At 41.7% G+C, this 15113-nt stretch overlaps 1 protein-coding gene across 1 annotated transcript in view; it reads left to right on the forward strand.

Annotated features, from left to right (window-relative positions):
* The window catches only part of CPS1 (carbamoyl-phosphate synthase 1), a gene marked incomplete at both ends in the record, with an annotated part of 94341 nt that overhangs the window by 20605 nt on the left and 58623 nt on the right, over positions 1–15113 (forward strand). Inside the window, 9 exons of the mRNA XM_084209012.1 lie at positions 100–206; positions 1266–1407; positions 3999–4076; positions 5568–5666; positions 6343–6438; positions 10221–10410; positions 11451–11608; positions 12370–12498; positions 14960–15104. Coding sequence (XP_084065138.1) covers positions 100–206; positions 1266–1407; positions 3999–4076; positions 5568–5666; positions 6343–6438; positions 10221–10410; positions 11451–11608; positions 12370–12498; positions 14960–15104 — 1144 coding nt within the window. The remainder of the gene's footprint in view (positions 1–99; positions 207–1265; positions 1408–3998; positions 4077–5567; positions 5667–6342; positions 6439–10220; positions 10411–11450; positions 11609–12369; positions 12499–14959; positions 15105–15113) is intronic.

Consider the following 15113-nt stretch of genomic DNA (forward strand, 5'->3'; position numbering starts at 1 on the left):
TTGAGCTTTTTCCCAAGTCTGTGAGGGAACTGGCATGGTTTGTGCTGGAATTGCTGGACAGAGACACTCCAGTATCTGTTGAAAACCTTTTCATTTTAGGTCCTGGAGAGCAATCGCCCAGAGCCCCTGTTTGGAATTAGCATGGGGCATCTAATCACTGGAATAGCAGCTGGAGCTACTTCCTACAAGATGCAGATGGCCAACAGGTGAGGCAGCTCTTCTTCCCAGCCAGAGCAGCTCAGCACTGGAAAGGGCTATGGAGCAGCAGGGCTCTGCTGCTGAGCTGCCTTAGGAGCAGCTGGCATCTCAGTAATATTGCCATTTCCTCCCAGCCATTGTCCTTGCCTTTCATTTAAACTGCTGTCTTGGTTTGAACAGACAGGTGTCTGCTAAGGAAGGCAGGAGCCTCCCTTGAAATGAAAAATGTAAACCCCCTTCTTCTGAATTATTATAGTTTTGAAAATAAGGGGCTCTCAGGCAAAGATGTGGGAGTAGGAATAACAGTTCTTTACTAGGAAAAAAAAAAAAGTAATAGTACAAAAAAGAAAACAAACCACTGCCAGAGTCAGAACAGGAGCTGACCCCCTGTGGGTCAGGGTGGTGGCACTGTCCCATCCCATGGGGGCTCAGCCCTCCTGCAGTGCCAGCTGTGGTTCTGCTGGAGCAGGATCCTGTACAAGGGGGGAGTTTTCCTCTGAAGGGCCAGGGCTGCTGGAGATGGGCCTGGTCTTCCTCTGGGAATGCAGTGGGCAAAGGCTGCTGTGCTGTTCCAAAGGTCAGATTGTATCCAGGTAGGAATGCTTGGCTCCTCCCCTGGGCAGAGCATCTCCCCATGGGATGATGGAATTTGATCAGCCCTGCAGGGACACTCACTGGCCATGAACAGCAGAGATCTCCTGGAGGGAGGATGGGTTGTGGGAGAGGTAAAGAAAACTGCCCAGAGAACAGAAGAGAACTGCCCCACCTCTAACAGATGGAAAATAGAATACACACATTATCTTTCAATCCAGGACAGCTGCCATGTGATGCTCTGCTTTTTTTGGGTGTTTTTTGAAAGGATTTGATATAATCTATCCCTATCAAGCTGAAGAAATAGCAAAGTTTCTCCTAGGATTTATCATTTTGAGATTGGCTGCCAGTATTGCTGTTATATATAGCATAATAGCATACTGCTGTTATGTATAGCCCCACAATTATCAGCTCCTCCTAATTGTGGCACTTGAACACATTTGGCACTTCTGTCCTCTGATCCCTTTTTCTTGCAGAGGCCAGAACCAGCCTGTGCTGAATGCAGTGAGTGGCCAGGCTGTGATCACTGCTCAGAACCACAGCTATGCCATCGATGGCACCTCCCTCCCTCCTGGCTGGAAGCCTCTCTTTGTGAATGCCAACGACCAAACCAATGAGGTGAGCTCTGCACAGGGAAGCCTCTATTTCACCTCCTGTGAGCCTGCCCTTACATTATCAAGGCTAAATTTGTTGATTTGACCATCTGCTTTACTTGGAGCTCTGCTTTACAGCCAGGGTATGATGGGCACCCCTCTGTACCAGCCCCACTGCACTGGATTGCAGCAGTGACTTTATAATTTCCCTGAACGGAAGCCTTACTAATTCCCATGATTTCCCTACTGCTGGTGTTGCTCACTTAGCTACCATTTGTGGTATTTTTGGGGTCCCCTGTTGTGGGGAGGAAAGATGAATCTGACTCCATGTTCTTAGAAGGCTAATTTATTTCTTTATGATATTATTTTATGTTAAAGAATGCTATACTAAAACTATACTAAAGAATAGAGAAAGGATCCTTACAGAAGGCTTAACAAGATACTAATGAAAGACACGTGGCTCTGTCCAGAGTCCTGACACAGCTGGACAGGGATTGGTCATTAAGTAAAAACAATTCACATGTTGGATAAACAATCTCCAACCACATTCCAAAGCAGCAAAACCCAGGAGAGGCAAAATAGATAATATTGTTTTCCTTTTTCTCTGAGGTCTCTCAGCTTCCCAGGAGAAGAAATCCTGGCAAAGGGATTTTTCCAGAGAATGACTGTGACAACCATTCTCTCAGGATTTATGCCACAGCAGTGCCAAGCCCCTGTCACCAGTTTGTTGTGTTGTTTCTGTGCTGCCCAGCACAGAAAAAGGATATCATTGCTATCTAATTTGGTCTGCTATTGTAAATATAATTCCAGTGACTAAAGTCATGAGGAAGAGGGGCTGCCCCTAGAGAATAGCTTGTATGATCTAAGATAAAAGTCCAATGTCAAGTAACATCCATGTTTGACATTTCAGGTTTCTAATTGCCCACATCAAATGTTTTCCATGATGCCCAATGTTGTGCAAGTTTGCAAAATCTTATTAGTTATCAGGAAATCAATGAAAAGAAGGTATTTTCAAAAGCAGTTTCCCTCATGGAAATATGCCTCTCTCTCTTGTTTGGTATGAATGCTCAGTATCAAATCTGGCAGATTGAACGGTGCTGTTCTGAGCTACCCATCTGATGATTTTAGAAGAAGTTTGGTTTGTCATTTTCTGTTCTCTTTATCCTTACAGAAGGATATCTAAACACAGAAAGGTATCTAAACATAGACAAATTTTACCAAACAAAACATTGATGCAAAACAAATTTACAGCTGTTCAGCTCAATTCTTGTAATGAGTTTATTTTCACTGTGTTGGCAAACTAAACCCATTCATTCCCAGGCCTTTCATGTTTGCTTTAGCTGGAATTTGGAGACAAAGGTGAAAAGGTTGGACAGGAATCTTATGGATCTAGTAGAATGATGTTCTTTCATGTGAGCCCCAAAGTAGCAGCAGTCTCTTAAACCTTCACAGATGGAGAGGGACAAGGACTGTGTTGGTTTAGCATGCAAAAACAGGGTCAGGGCTGAATAGTCTGTCATGTAGAGTCTGTTGCATTCCTCAGTTTGAAAAAAAAAAAAAAAAAAAAAGGCATTTTTTTGGTCTGACCTGACCTATCATAGCTAGACAGGACCAGCACAGGTTTCTAGACTCTGACAAGGCATGGAATGAACACTTTTAAAAGTTTTTAAATATATTTTTTACCTTTAAAAAAGTATTTTCTTACATTTATATGTATATACAAGGAACATGAGCATTTGGGGAAAATGTGACAGACTGCTGGGATTCTTTACTCCGAGAGCAGAAATTCATTGCAAAATGTTTGGTCAGTAGCTCATTTCTCATCCCTGTCCTATGCTGGCATCCCACCCTGAAGCTCTGGATGGCACTGTGGCTCTATGTGAGACTGTTTGGGCTCCTTTGTCCATTCCTAAGGGAAGCAGGTTGTATCAGGGCTGCTTTTCCTTGGATTTCCTCTTGAGGAACTTCTCTGCCCCTGTCTGGAATTGGGGACCATGAGCACACCTCTGGGGTGCTCTCCCCGTGGATCTTGCTTCTTGGTGCTATCAGGCCTCTCAAATGAGAAATCATTTTTTCCTGGCTCCAACTGAAACTACAAACTCTATCTCTAAACTCAGTTTAGGTCCTTCATAGCTGTTGTTTGTCCACAGCAGTGGTCCCCTTCATCACTCTGCCCAACCCTGTGTCAGCATTTAAAATGAATTATGGAAATCAGGAGCGTGACTAAAACTTTTTCTATGACAGAACCAATCAGCTTGGTGTGGTTAAACCATTCATTCCATAACAGCCTTGTTCCAGGTGATCTTTTCTTGCCAGGTATGTTTTTCTTTTCTGCCCTGTCTGTGCAGGGAGCCCTGTGTAGCTGCTCTGTCAGATGCTTATAGCTTATCAGTGTTTGGTGTTGCAGTGAAAGCTCTGTCTCCTGGACAGCTGAGTCTTGCACAGGCCCTGCAGGGTTAACAGCAGAGCAGGAGGCTGGGAATGAAATGGGGGTCAATTTGACAGCCCCTAGAAACACATCAGTCCTTTGGCCTTCAGTGCTTGCAGGGATAAGGTGTGGCTTTCTGTTCACTTGCTTGTCAGGAGGTGTCTAAGAGAGCCCTTTTATTCCTGCAGGGAATTATGCATGAGAGCAGATCGATTTTCACAGTGCAGTTCTATCCAGATGCAAATCCTGGGCCCAGGGACACAGAGGTAATGCATGGGGGATGATCTGGGCTTGCTTTCTGATGGCCTTGTGAGTGCAAATGTTTATCAGCTGCTGTACCAGTTGGTGGTGGTCCTAAATCTTGGGTCTGGAAGTGTCAGGATCCCAGCAAAGGGCCCAGTCATGCATAGGCTTGTGTCTGCTTAGCTTGATCTGGAGCTAATTACAATCAGCAGCAAGAGCTCTATTGACTTCTTAGTGCTTTGGATCAGTGATTCCATTCATATCATGTGTATGTATGCAGTCCTGGTGGGATTATCTGTGTTGGAAGTTACTAAAGTGCTTAAGCCTTTGCAGGATCAGGCTGAAATCTCTTGCAAAAGAGACTGCAAAAGGAATAGGATTTTATCTTAAATGTAAAAAAATACTAGCCAGATGCTTTGTAATAAAATCATTAACTTTCTAATATACTTTAGTTCCACTTTCAAATTTTATAATTACTGTAGAGTTATGTAAATGGATTCATACTTCCTCACTCTGGTTCTCCTAAGCGAAATGAAATTTTAATCCCCCATCTGTGACTTCACACAAATTTTGTAACAACTGGTTGCATAGTCACAGAATATGACTAAGCAGCATCAGGGGATGTGGAAGGCAGAGGAAGCATGTCTGAACATAAATAAACTATTTAGCATTTCCTGAGAGACAAAGATGGAAGAATACCTAGAAATGCTTATGTTAATCTTAATTTGATGATGTTGATTAAATCTGCAAGTAAATCTCTTGATATCAGGAACTTTCATAGCAATCTGATTGACTAGTGCGTATCAGAGAACTCCAAAACTCAGCTGTGTCTCTTCTCCAAATCTCTGCACTCCCACTTCTGGGATGGTTTGATAACATAGAGCCTGTCCTGACAGGCTTGCAGGACCATCCATACTCCTTCCACAGGTAATTCCCAGCAGTCAGGAGCCTCAGGCTGTGTGCCAGAAACCTGGCAGCTGTGGGGTGAGTGGGACAGTGGTGTCCCACTGCCTGTAGCTGCCTGTTCCCACTGAGGATCCTGCTGCCTGCCTGCTTGGAGAGCCCTTTTCTGGTACCTCCTCTGGGAGGACAACACTGATTTAGCACAACTGATGTTTGGCTCTGCCTGCTCAGAGCCCTGCTCTGTCGTAGGCACCATTGCAGATGGTTCCCTGAGCTGGTTCAGTGTGTGCTCCTCTGTGTTTTAGCTTCTGGTGCACGTTCACTCCTTGCACTGGCAGCCACAGAGAAGCAGAGCACACAGACATGATTGATGTGTGTTTTCTTCCTGATTATGACCTCACTTTGTTGAATGCAGCTTTGTCAGATATGTCAAAGTTGTTATATAAATTTCAAATAATGATTTCCTCTTCTGAGATGGTGTAAATCTGCCTGCTGAAGGCAGCAGAGCAGAGCTGATTGCATGAATTCACAAATGGCCTGTTTTTTCCTTCTTTGCTTGGTATATATTGAGTTCAGCTTTGGCAGTAAATACATGTGTTTGTTTTTCCTAGTTCCTATTTGATTCATTTATTTCCCTGGTTAAGAGAGGGAAAGGCACCACCATTCCCTCGGTCCTTCCCAAGACTGGAGTGACAGCTTCTAGAGTGGAGGTCAGTGTACAGATATTTTCATGCCTGTCAGTGAGCCTGGGAGCAAGTTAATTCCTACTGAACCCACAGAATGAACTAGCACATGGAAGTCAAAGGAGGCTTCTCTTATAAAAGTCCTGACAGCTGCTTATCTCACAGTCATCTGGCCTCTCTTGTGTTATTAACTCTCTTTTCTTTGAAAGAGTTTTAAGTTCTGATGTTTCATGTATTTTCTTTGCAGTTCTCCTGAGAAAGGTACTCTCATAGCAGTATAATGAGGTGCCCTGGGATAATCTGGCCATGAGATTTCATGCCAGCAGTATAATGTTGGTGCTTGGTTGCCTAGCAAATAAGTCTGAAATTCCTAACGTGAACTGAATTTCAGTTTTGCTGTCTTAGAGGCAGCAGGATTTTGTGGGTAGCCAAAGTGAGGCATTGTTGTCTATAAGCACATGATACAATTAAAATGTTTATTGTATGGTCTATCCATGAGTCACATGTTTCTCTAAATGGAGATATATGGGAGAATTCCAGTAGAAATACTCCCAGAAGTAAAACTGAGGTGATTTTGAAAGCAACTTCTCTTTTGAAAATGTATGTTCTGTAATTTAAGGCTGTTCAGTGCTGCACAGTCTCTATTCATTTCTACATCCACCACACTGGGACTGATTGATTTCATGCCATTTGACACTTGCAGGTCTCCAAAGTTCTCATTCTAGGATCCGGGGGTCTGTCCATTGGCCAGGCAGGGGAATTTGATTACTCTGGATCACAGGCTGTGAAAGCCTTGAAGGTAAGGAGATACTGTGAAAATACAGAGTTCTGTGTGGTTATAACCTCATCTTTCCCTTCTCACAGCCAAACTGATCCTCCAACTGTGTCCAGCTGGGCCAAGGAAGCTGGTGAGGATAAATGACCACAGGGAGATTAAGCAATTTTTGTTGGTGAACTTGCTGGTTGAGTGATGTGAGTTAACCACTCAGAATTATCTTCCAAAGAGAGGTGTTCTTGGGGTTTCCATCACAATCTTCAAGCAGTTTGTTATTTGTGATGTGTGCCTGGTTACTCCAGGCTTGTTAAACTGAATGGAAATGGAGGAGGTGGAATATGGTCAGATGTACCTGAGGTGAGAATCTGGAGCTTTTGTGGTCTGTCAACACACATTGCAAGGTACACAAACAAGAACAGCTGGCTACTGCTATACAAAAGAACCCCTCATCAAGGCAGGTTTTCCAAACAGTATTTCTTTTAAATGGGATGAATTTTTTAAAGGTCATATATGTCAAGTTTTGTTTCCAGAACAGGTCCTAGAAAGATTACTAGGGCAAAAGGTCATACTAGGAGAAGGTGTAGAGGGGTAGAATGTCCTGCAGTGGGGTTATTGCTGGTATTGTAAGAGTTACCCAAGCCCCAAGTTCATGTCTAACCTCATGTGAAGAAGGAACAAGGAGCTTGCAGAGCCCAGACAGAGTCAGAGCAGAAGTAGCAGCTGCCTTCAGATGAGGTGATGGTTGTGAGTGGTCCTGAGGCTGTCCTGATGCCACAAACATTCTATTCCTGTGCTGACCCTGGAGTGAAGGAAGGAAAAAAATCAGTTTCAGTAATGTTAAATATAATCTGGGCTGCTCTGGTTCATCCCCATATTGCAACACATCTTGTATTGCATGTGTGTTGTTTGTGTACTGTATTGCTGTTGCTGGCTACTGGTTCAAACTGACCACATCATCAAGAGACAAGTACAGGGCAGGAGTGGAGGATCCCAGAGTTGGGGAGTGTCAATATTTGGAAAAGAGGTATCTCCTTTTTCTATTTTCTATTTTTCTTTTTCCCCCTCTCTTGTCCTTTAAACTCAGCTTGGAAGAAAGTGGAGTTTTTAGTGGTAAACCTCCCCAGCTTGACTTCCCACAGAGTCCTTCCCCTTCACATGGCCACCCAAGAGCTGCTGTGATCTGTGGGCTGATCCAGAGGCAGAGCTTGCCCTCCCTGACCTTGCCTCTGGCAGAGGCATTCAGGGCTGCATGTGAGAGAGGAGTGGCTGGTCAGCCCTGCCAGGGAAAGCTGCAGAACATGGCTGGGAGAGAACATCCAATTAACAGGATGAAATTTCTTTTCCCTTAGACTTCTTCATTTTGTTTTAGTTTTTGTTATGAAGCAGCACTGATTCTCAGTGCTGATGTTCTGATTCATTCTGCTGTGTGCTCCTGCTCTTACTTGGCTCTTGGATGCTGATTCATTATAAGAAGGTGCTGATACTGATATTCAGTCCTGGACAGTTAAATGGTTGCTTCTTTTAAAGACTAAAAAGTCTTGAGGAGATGGGACTTTCACAGTCAGTAAATTTGTATCTGAAAAAATATTAATCAAAGGCAAGAACATCCCCTGAAGAGCAAGGCCTGGAAGCATCTGTGAACAACAGACTGGCTTGTGGCCCCCTGGAAAACCTTCTGTGTGTCACCTGGAAAATCTTCTGGATAACTTTCTGTGGGGATTATCCCAACTCAGCTGAATACAGGTGGATATTACACAAAAAGAGAAATGGAACCCTCCTGGAGTATTAATAATCCATTGCTTTAATTAAGCTGTGACAAATGTCTCCATCAGGATGGGTGGTCATGACACAGAGTTTTGTATGTTTATAAAAAACTAAAAAAGGAAGAAGTTGAAGGAAAGGGTTGCAAGAGGAAACAACATGTGGATTAAAGTCCAACATCCCAAGCAGTTGGGCCAGAATGATGTGATGAAATGAAATTTGTCTCTCAGCACAGAGAGCATTCATTCTCTCATTAATTATCCTCATCATCACTGCTAGTTGATCTTTAAGATACCTTGTCCCAGATAGGCAGGGGAGAAAGAGCTGAGATGTGCAGATAGTCCAGCTTGTTGAAAAGTGATAAATTTTTCCTTCCCCCATTTGTTTCAACAGAATTGTAGCCATCAATTTCTGAATACATTTATTACAGAAGAATGTTTTGATCTTCACCATCACCATGAAAACTACCCAGTTAAGGACCATTTGTCTAAATCCAAAATATTTTCCATACAGATTTTAAATGTTCTTTCCCTTCCCTGTTCCACGCATTTCTAAGGAAAGTGTGTGCTTCAGAGAAAAAAGATTAAACTTTTTACAGGGAAAAAAGGTCAGCAGAAATTTACAGCCAGTCTTTAAGGCAGTATTTTAAGTTATCAAAGAAAGGAGAGGAAATGTTATCCAACACCTGAACGCTGAGAGCTCTGAGTGAGAATCCCACTGTTCCAGGTGAGTTATTTTTTTGTTTCCCCAAAGCAGTGAGACAAACAATCACAAATTTTAAACAAACACAGAAAAATCCTGTGGCATTTTCATGCTTATTGTGAACTGAGGGAAAATAGCACTTCCATAGCATTTTCTCCAGTCTGTTTCTTTAAAATATTTAAAAAATATTGTTCCTCTTTTCAATGGGAATTGTTGTTTTTTAACTTTTTGACAACTTCCATATATATATATTCAAAATCACATTTTGAAATGTAATTTGCATCTATAATTCCATATATATATTCAGAATTACCTTTTGAAATGTAATTTGCATCTAGCATTTTTTGCAAATGTTTGTTTGTAGTTTTTCACCCTCATCTGAAGTTGATGGAGATTAGAATGAGCTCATGTAAGAATAAGGCCACAGCCTTTGCACTTTTCAGTCCACCTTTGCAACAAAGCAGTAGAACAATTTTCTCTGCATGTCTACTGCATGTGGTTGATGTGGTTTTTTTTTAAGTTCGGCCACACTCATAATTTTTAGCAAAACTTGGTTGGTTTCCTCATTAGGTGCTGATATTTCAAGAATGAGGAGGATTGATCTGCCCAGTTCTGACTCAGAATTTTCTATTAATGAGCAAATTTAGTGCATTTCTGTCTGTAGCTAAAGAGCAGCAAGACTGTTATAGCAGGAAACAGATAAACTTTATTATCTATTATCACTCTATCTCAGTTTCTCATCTGTGACAGAGAAAGAGCAGAGTAAAATTTTGGCCAACCTTCATCTTGCATAGAAAGACAGAGTTTGTCTTTTAATATCTGCAGTATCAAATAAAAAAAGTTATGGGATGAGATTTTTAAATTGATAATACCAGTACAATAAGGTATTTCTATGGAAAGTCAAATAAAAAAATGTGGTGTTGTTACTATTACTAGTTGGTACAAAAATCTGAGAACTTCAAACACCTACTGTTTGGCAAAAAAATATTAGCTTTTGATTAAATTTTTTGCTTTTTCACCTTTAATCTGACTTCCAAAGGCAGACAGACATGAGTGAGTATGCTGCAGTCTGTACTGTCTCTCCTATATAACTCCTAAATGTGTTAAACAAGTTCAATCCAGTTTCTGAGTCATGTGGGAATCTCCATTCCCTCAAGACTCACAGGCACAAAAGTAAAGAATTGGCATTGGCTCAGCCTTCAGACCAGAGGTCTCCTATAGGACAGTACATAATTTTTAAAATTCTGCTGTTGGTAAACTGCTTGATGAATCCCATCTCTTCTTGCTTCTGTTGCTTTTTTCCCCACATGTGCCTATTTTTAACACAGATTTTTATTTTTCAGGAAGAAAATGTGAAAATTGTCCTCATGAATCCCAATATTGCTTCAGTGCAGACCAATGAGACTGGCTTAAAGCAGGCTGATGCTGTCTACTTCCTCCCCATCACTCCTCAGTTTGTCATTGAGGTCATCAAGGCAGAGCATCCTGATGGATTAATCCTGGGCATGGGTGGCCAGACTGCTCTCAACTGTGGTGAGTGTGGTACAGGTGCCTTGGCACTCCATGCAGGCCAAATCATGATTTTTACCAGATAACAAGTACAGTAATAGGGCACAGGACCAGAGGAAATGACCTCCAGTTGCACCAGGAGAGGTTTAGGTTGGGTATTAGGAGAAATTTCTTCACTGAAAGGATGGTCAGGCATTGAAACAGTCTGGAAGTGCTCAAAAGGTGTGTGGTTGTGGCACTTGGGGACATGATTTAATGGTGTACATAGTGGTGATAGGTTATTGATCTTAGAGGTCTTTTCCAACCTGGGTGATTTTGTGATTGTACCACATGTTCTGCAGATTTTATTTCTGCAGACATCCAAATCTCACACATTGGCCAGGCTACTGAGGGACAGAGGCAGAGATTCCAACCATGGGGGTGTAAGTCATTCCTAAGATGTGAACTTAACATTTAATTGCTGGGTTTGGTACTTGAAAATAATTCATATGTCCTGCTTTTCATCTTAAATCTTAGTAATCATAGTTAGATTTAGGATATTGTGACCACCTTGAGGCAGAGATCAAAAGGAAAAGTTACCTTCATTTAGCTTCTTGCACCAATATTCATCTGTGGTGCAGGTGGTGGCCAGCTGGTAACTGTAGTATTATCCCAGGTTTCATAGATATGAGGATGGAAAATTTCATGTTATGGTTATGAGTTCTGAAAAAAAAATAAAATTAGTTGTGGATGAGGCCAAACAAGTTTTCAGCTAATCAGATATCTTTTGAATACTATCTTTGTTCTCAATTTTCTAAATTCTTCTGTGTGAGGGTGGTGAGGTCCTGACACGAGGTGCCCAGAGAAGCTGTGGCTACCCTTTGGATCCCTGGAAGTATCCAGAGCCAGGCTGGATGGGGCCTGGAGCAACCTGGGGTAGTGGAAGGTGTCCCTGCCCATGGCAGGAGGTTGGAATGAGATGAGTTTTATGGTTTCTTCCAACCCAAACCATTCTGTCTTCCTTTAATTCTACGATTCTTTATCTACTATCAATCCTCAGAGCTGTGTCCTGGTTTCCTCTGCAGGAGTGGAACTCTTCAAGCAAGGGGTACTGCAGCAGTATGGTGTGAAGGTCCTTGGTACCTCAGTAGAATCCATCATGGCTACAGAGGATAGAAAGCTTTTTTCTGATAAACTAACTGAGCTAAATGAAAAGATTGCTCCCAGCCTTGCAGTGGAATCGGTAAATCAGATCAATTTGAAGATGTCATTGCTATTACTGCTGCCCATTTGACTTGGTAGAAATATTTCTCATGTTGTAGAATTAAAGCTGAATGCAGCTGTGGATGCTGTAGTGTGTACAGCACTCCTTGGGGATTAATCCTGGCTCACCATGATTTAAAATGAGTGAAAATGCAGTTAAGCACTGCAAAAACCTAACCTAAGTTACCAATTGGCAAGAAAAGCAAATTATATTGGGGTGACTTCTCTGCTGCAGCACAAAAGTATGTGGCATGTCAAGGGTACTTTTCTTAAATCATATACAAGACATTTAGAGTTAGGATTGGAGGTCCCCAAAATCAGCATGATTGAAATCTTTCTTGAGGATGGGAGTATGAAAACATAAAATTTGGTTTGGTGGAAAGGTCTGTTCAAGTTTGGAGGAAACCAAACAGGTCTTCAACTGGGATATCTTTAGGAGGGGTTATTTCATCCTGAAGTCTCTGAAGACAGATCATGTAAGGACATTGTCCATGGCAGCTCAGCAAGGAAGTCCACATACAGCTAAGGACAGAAATCACCTCCTTGACTGCGTGTTCCAGTTTGCTGCTATTTGGCAGAAAAGGGGAATATTATGAAATGAACTTCTATTATTTTAATTTTATCTTCAGATAGTTTAGTGTCTTAGTGATGGGATTTCCAGTTAACCTTGTAACCAGAGTTGAAGACTTTATTTATCTGAATTGCTATCTATTTCTGAAATGTATTCCCCTTTCCTTTAAGGTTGAAGATGCTCTGAAGGCAGCTGAAAAGATTTGCTATCCTGTCATGATACGTTCTGCCTATGCCCTTGGTGGGCTGGGGTCTGGAATTTGTCCTGATAAGGAAAGTTTGCTGGACCTTGGTACAAAGGTGTGTCTGGAGCTGTAAACTTGGGGAATATCTGAACATCTGATTTTCTTAAATATTATTCTAATGTCATAGACACTGGAATTGAACATACCTTTCATTTCATCTTATCTGTAAAATGTTGCCCTGGTTAGGAACTGCCCTCTTTTCATTATTCCTGCTGACAGATAATGAAAATGGCTCAATGACAGATCTTTAGAATTCATGACAAGACATAATTTGAGCAAGTTTTTCAGCAGTTTTGGTTTGAAAGGAAATACCTTGGTCTAGATTCACCTACTTTCAAGAGTAAACAATTATGAACAGTGTCAAGGAAGTGGAAACATTTGAAATGCTGAGTGATAACGTGGTCTTAGGGACAGAAGGCTGGGAGGCTTGGGCCTCTTCTGTGTTTTTGTCAAAAGATGGTAATTCTCCTAGGTCATTTAACAAGATGACACTTCATAATTTGACAACTACCAGCTGTCTCTGGCTATGAAGACAGCTCTTTTTCTATAGAAAATCCAGGATTGTTTAAACATTGCTGTGAAAAGTAAACAGATAATTGGGGAAAACAAATCAAAATCTTTTTTCCTTGTCAAAAATGCAGAATTTTAGGAAATAAAACTCTATCCCTATGGGTCTCTAGAATTCTTGGGTTTGTCTTTCCCTGGTTTGCCGAGCTTCTTAATCTTTCACTTATCTCTAGAAAGAAATACTGCAGATGTCACTTAAAGGTGTATGTGCAAATGACTTTTGTGCTCCCCACCTCTGCTGTCATGCAAACAGACTTGGGTCTGGTGTGCTCACTGCTGAACAAACACTCCTTGGGTAGTGTCAGCTGTGGGGTGCTCAGGGGACAGGACTGGCACAATCTGGGGAGGCAGGAGGGGCAGGAATTCCACCTTACAGATCCATGGTGAGGTTGGAAAAGTGTCACTCACTCAGGCTCACTTGTGGACTGTGTTTAGAGGAAGCACAAATTCACCCATAAACCCTGAGAGTGCAGCTGTCTGACAGGTTTATATCAAAACCTTTTTCAGCAGGAAAACCTGATTTTGATCACCACATTGTGTTTGTGGTTTTTTTCTATTTTTAAGTAAGACTGCTGCCTTCCAGGACCCTCAGATTCCTGTCTGCAGGGCTGTTCCCACTTAGTGCTTCTGCCAGGTGGTGCTTCATTCTAAGTTTGAAGTCTGGCATTTCTACTTGTTAAATGTCATCCCATTAATCATGGCTTAATGCTAAAATTGATCTGGATCTCTCTGCAAGGCCTCCTGTCCCTCAGAGACTTTACACCACCTCCCAGTTCAATATTGATATTTCAAAATTTACAGTGAAAACCAATTTGGGTCTTGTTGAATTAAGTAAAATTTGGATGCTCATTTCCAGAGCCCAGCAGTCATGATTTGTAGTAATTCAGTGAACTGGATTTTCAGGCATTGGATTGAACTGTTTATAACTCAGATAACTGAACACTGGGTGTTGGATAGCACAGCTAGATCAGCTAACCTGGCCTTGAGGTTGTGTCTTCTGAGTCTGCTCATTGAGTGAGAGAAGGATGCAGGAGCATCCAGGGCTGCTTTGCAGGAGTGGTTATGTGTTCCTGCTACATCCCCACCAGGTCAATGCCTGCTTAAGCCAGTGTGAAGTGCCATTTCTCTAACCTTTTTTCTTTTTTTCTGTGTGATTTTGGCAACTGAGCTAAGGGCAGGGTTTAAGTAACAGCTTGAGTTAATGACAGATGGGAGCAGACTGAAGAGCCAATTCATGGGCAGCATTATAAGAAGAAGCTTTGCTAAAGGATGGATTGATAATGTGCCCATCACTTTCTAGGGTTTTAAGCAAGTATTGATTAATGTTTTCTATCTGCTAATATTAAAGCCATGTATTCCCTTAGATTATGCTCATTTACCAACAAACTGTATTTTTCATTTTTGCCTCATGTGCTGAGGAATACTTTCAAGATTAGTTTAAGAATAAATCATGACCCTTGCCTCTGGTTAGTATGCCAATGACAAGCAGCATTATTAATGCTATTAATTACATTCTGTTTGCTGGCACCTACACTCCCATCACTCAGTCATTTTGCTTTTTACAGTGTTCTCCTATTGAAATCCTTGGGGCTGCCCACATAAAAGCGTGTCTGTTGCATGATTGAAGCCTTAAATATTCTTAAATTCCTATTTGTTATTTATATACTGCTGCCAACAGACATGCCCAACCCTTTCTTTCCCCATCATATCACATACATATTCTCAAATGTGTCTTTCAAATATGAGTAAAGCAATTTTTAAGAAAGAAAGAGAGAAATAGAAAGTGTTTGTTATCAATGTTTTGAACTTATTTTCATCTTTCATTTGGTCTGGGATGTCTGGAGATAAGTCTTCAATGTGCAATATGGTCTTATAAGGGGTTTGATGCAGGTTTTTGGGGGAGTGTTGTGGGGTTTTTTTGGTGTTTATTTTCCCTAACCTATTCCCAGGCATTTGCAATGACTAACCAAATTTTGGTGGAAAAGTCAGTTGTTGGCTGGAAGGAGATAGAGTATGAAGTTGTGAGAGATGCTGCTGATAACTGTATTGCTGTCTGCAACATGGAAAACATTGATGCTATGGGAGTCCACACAGGTAGGCTTG

The sequence above is a fragment of the Fringilla coelebs genome (assembly GCF_963513975.1).
Source record: "Fringilla coelebs genome assembly, chromosome: 7".
NCBI classification, from domain to species: domain Eukaryota; kingdom Metazoa; phylum Chordata; class Aves; order Passeriformes; family Fringillidae; genus Fringilla; species Fringilla coelebs.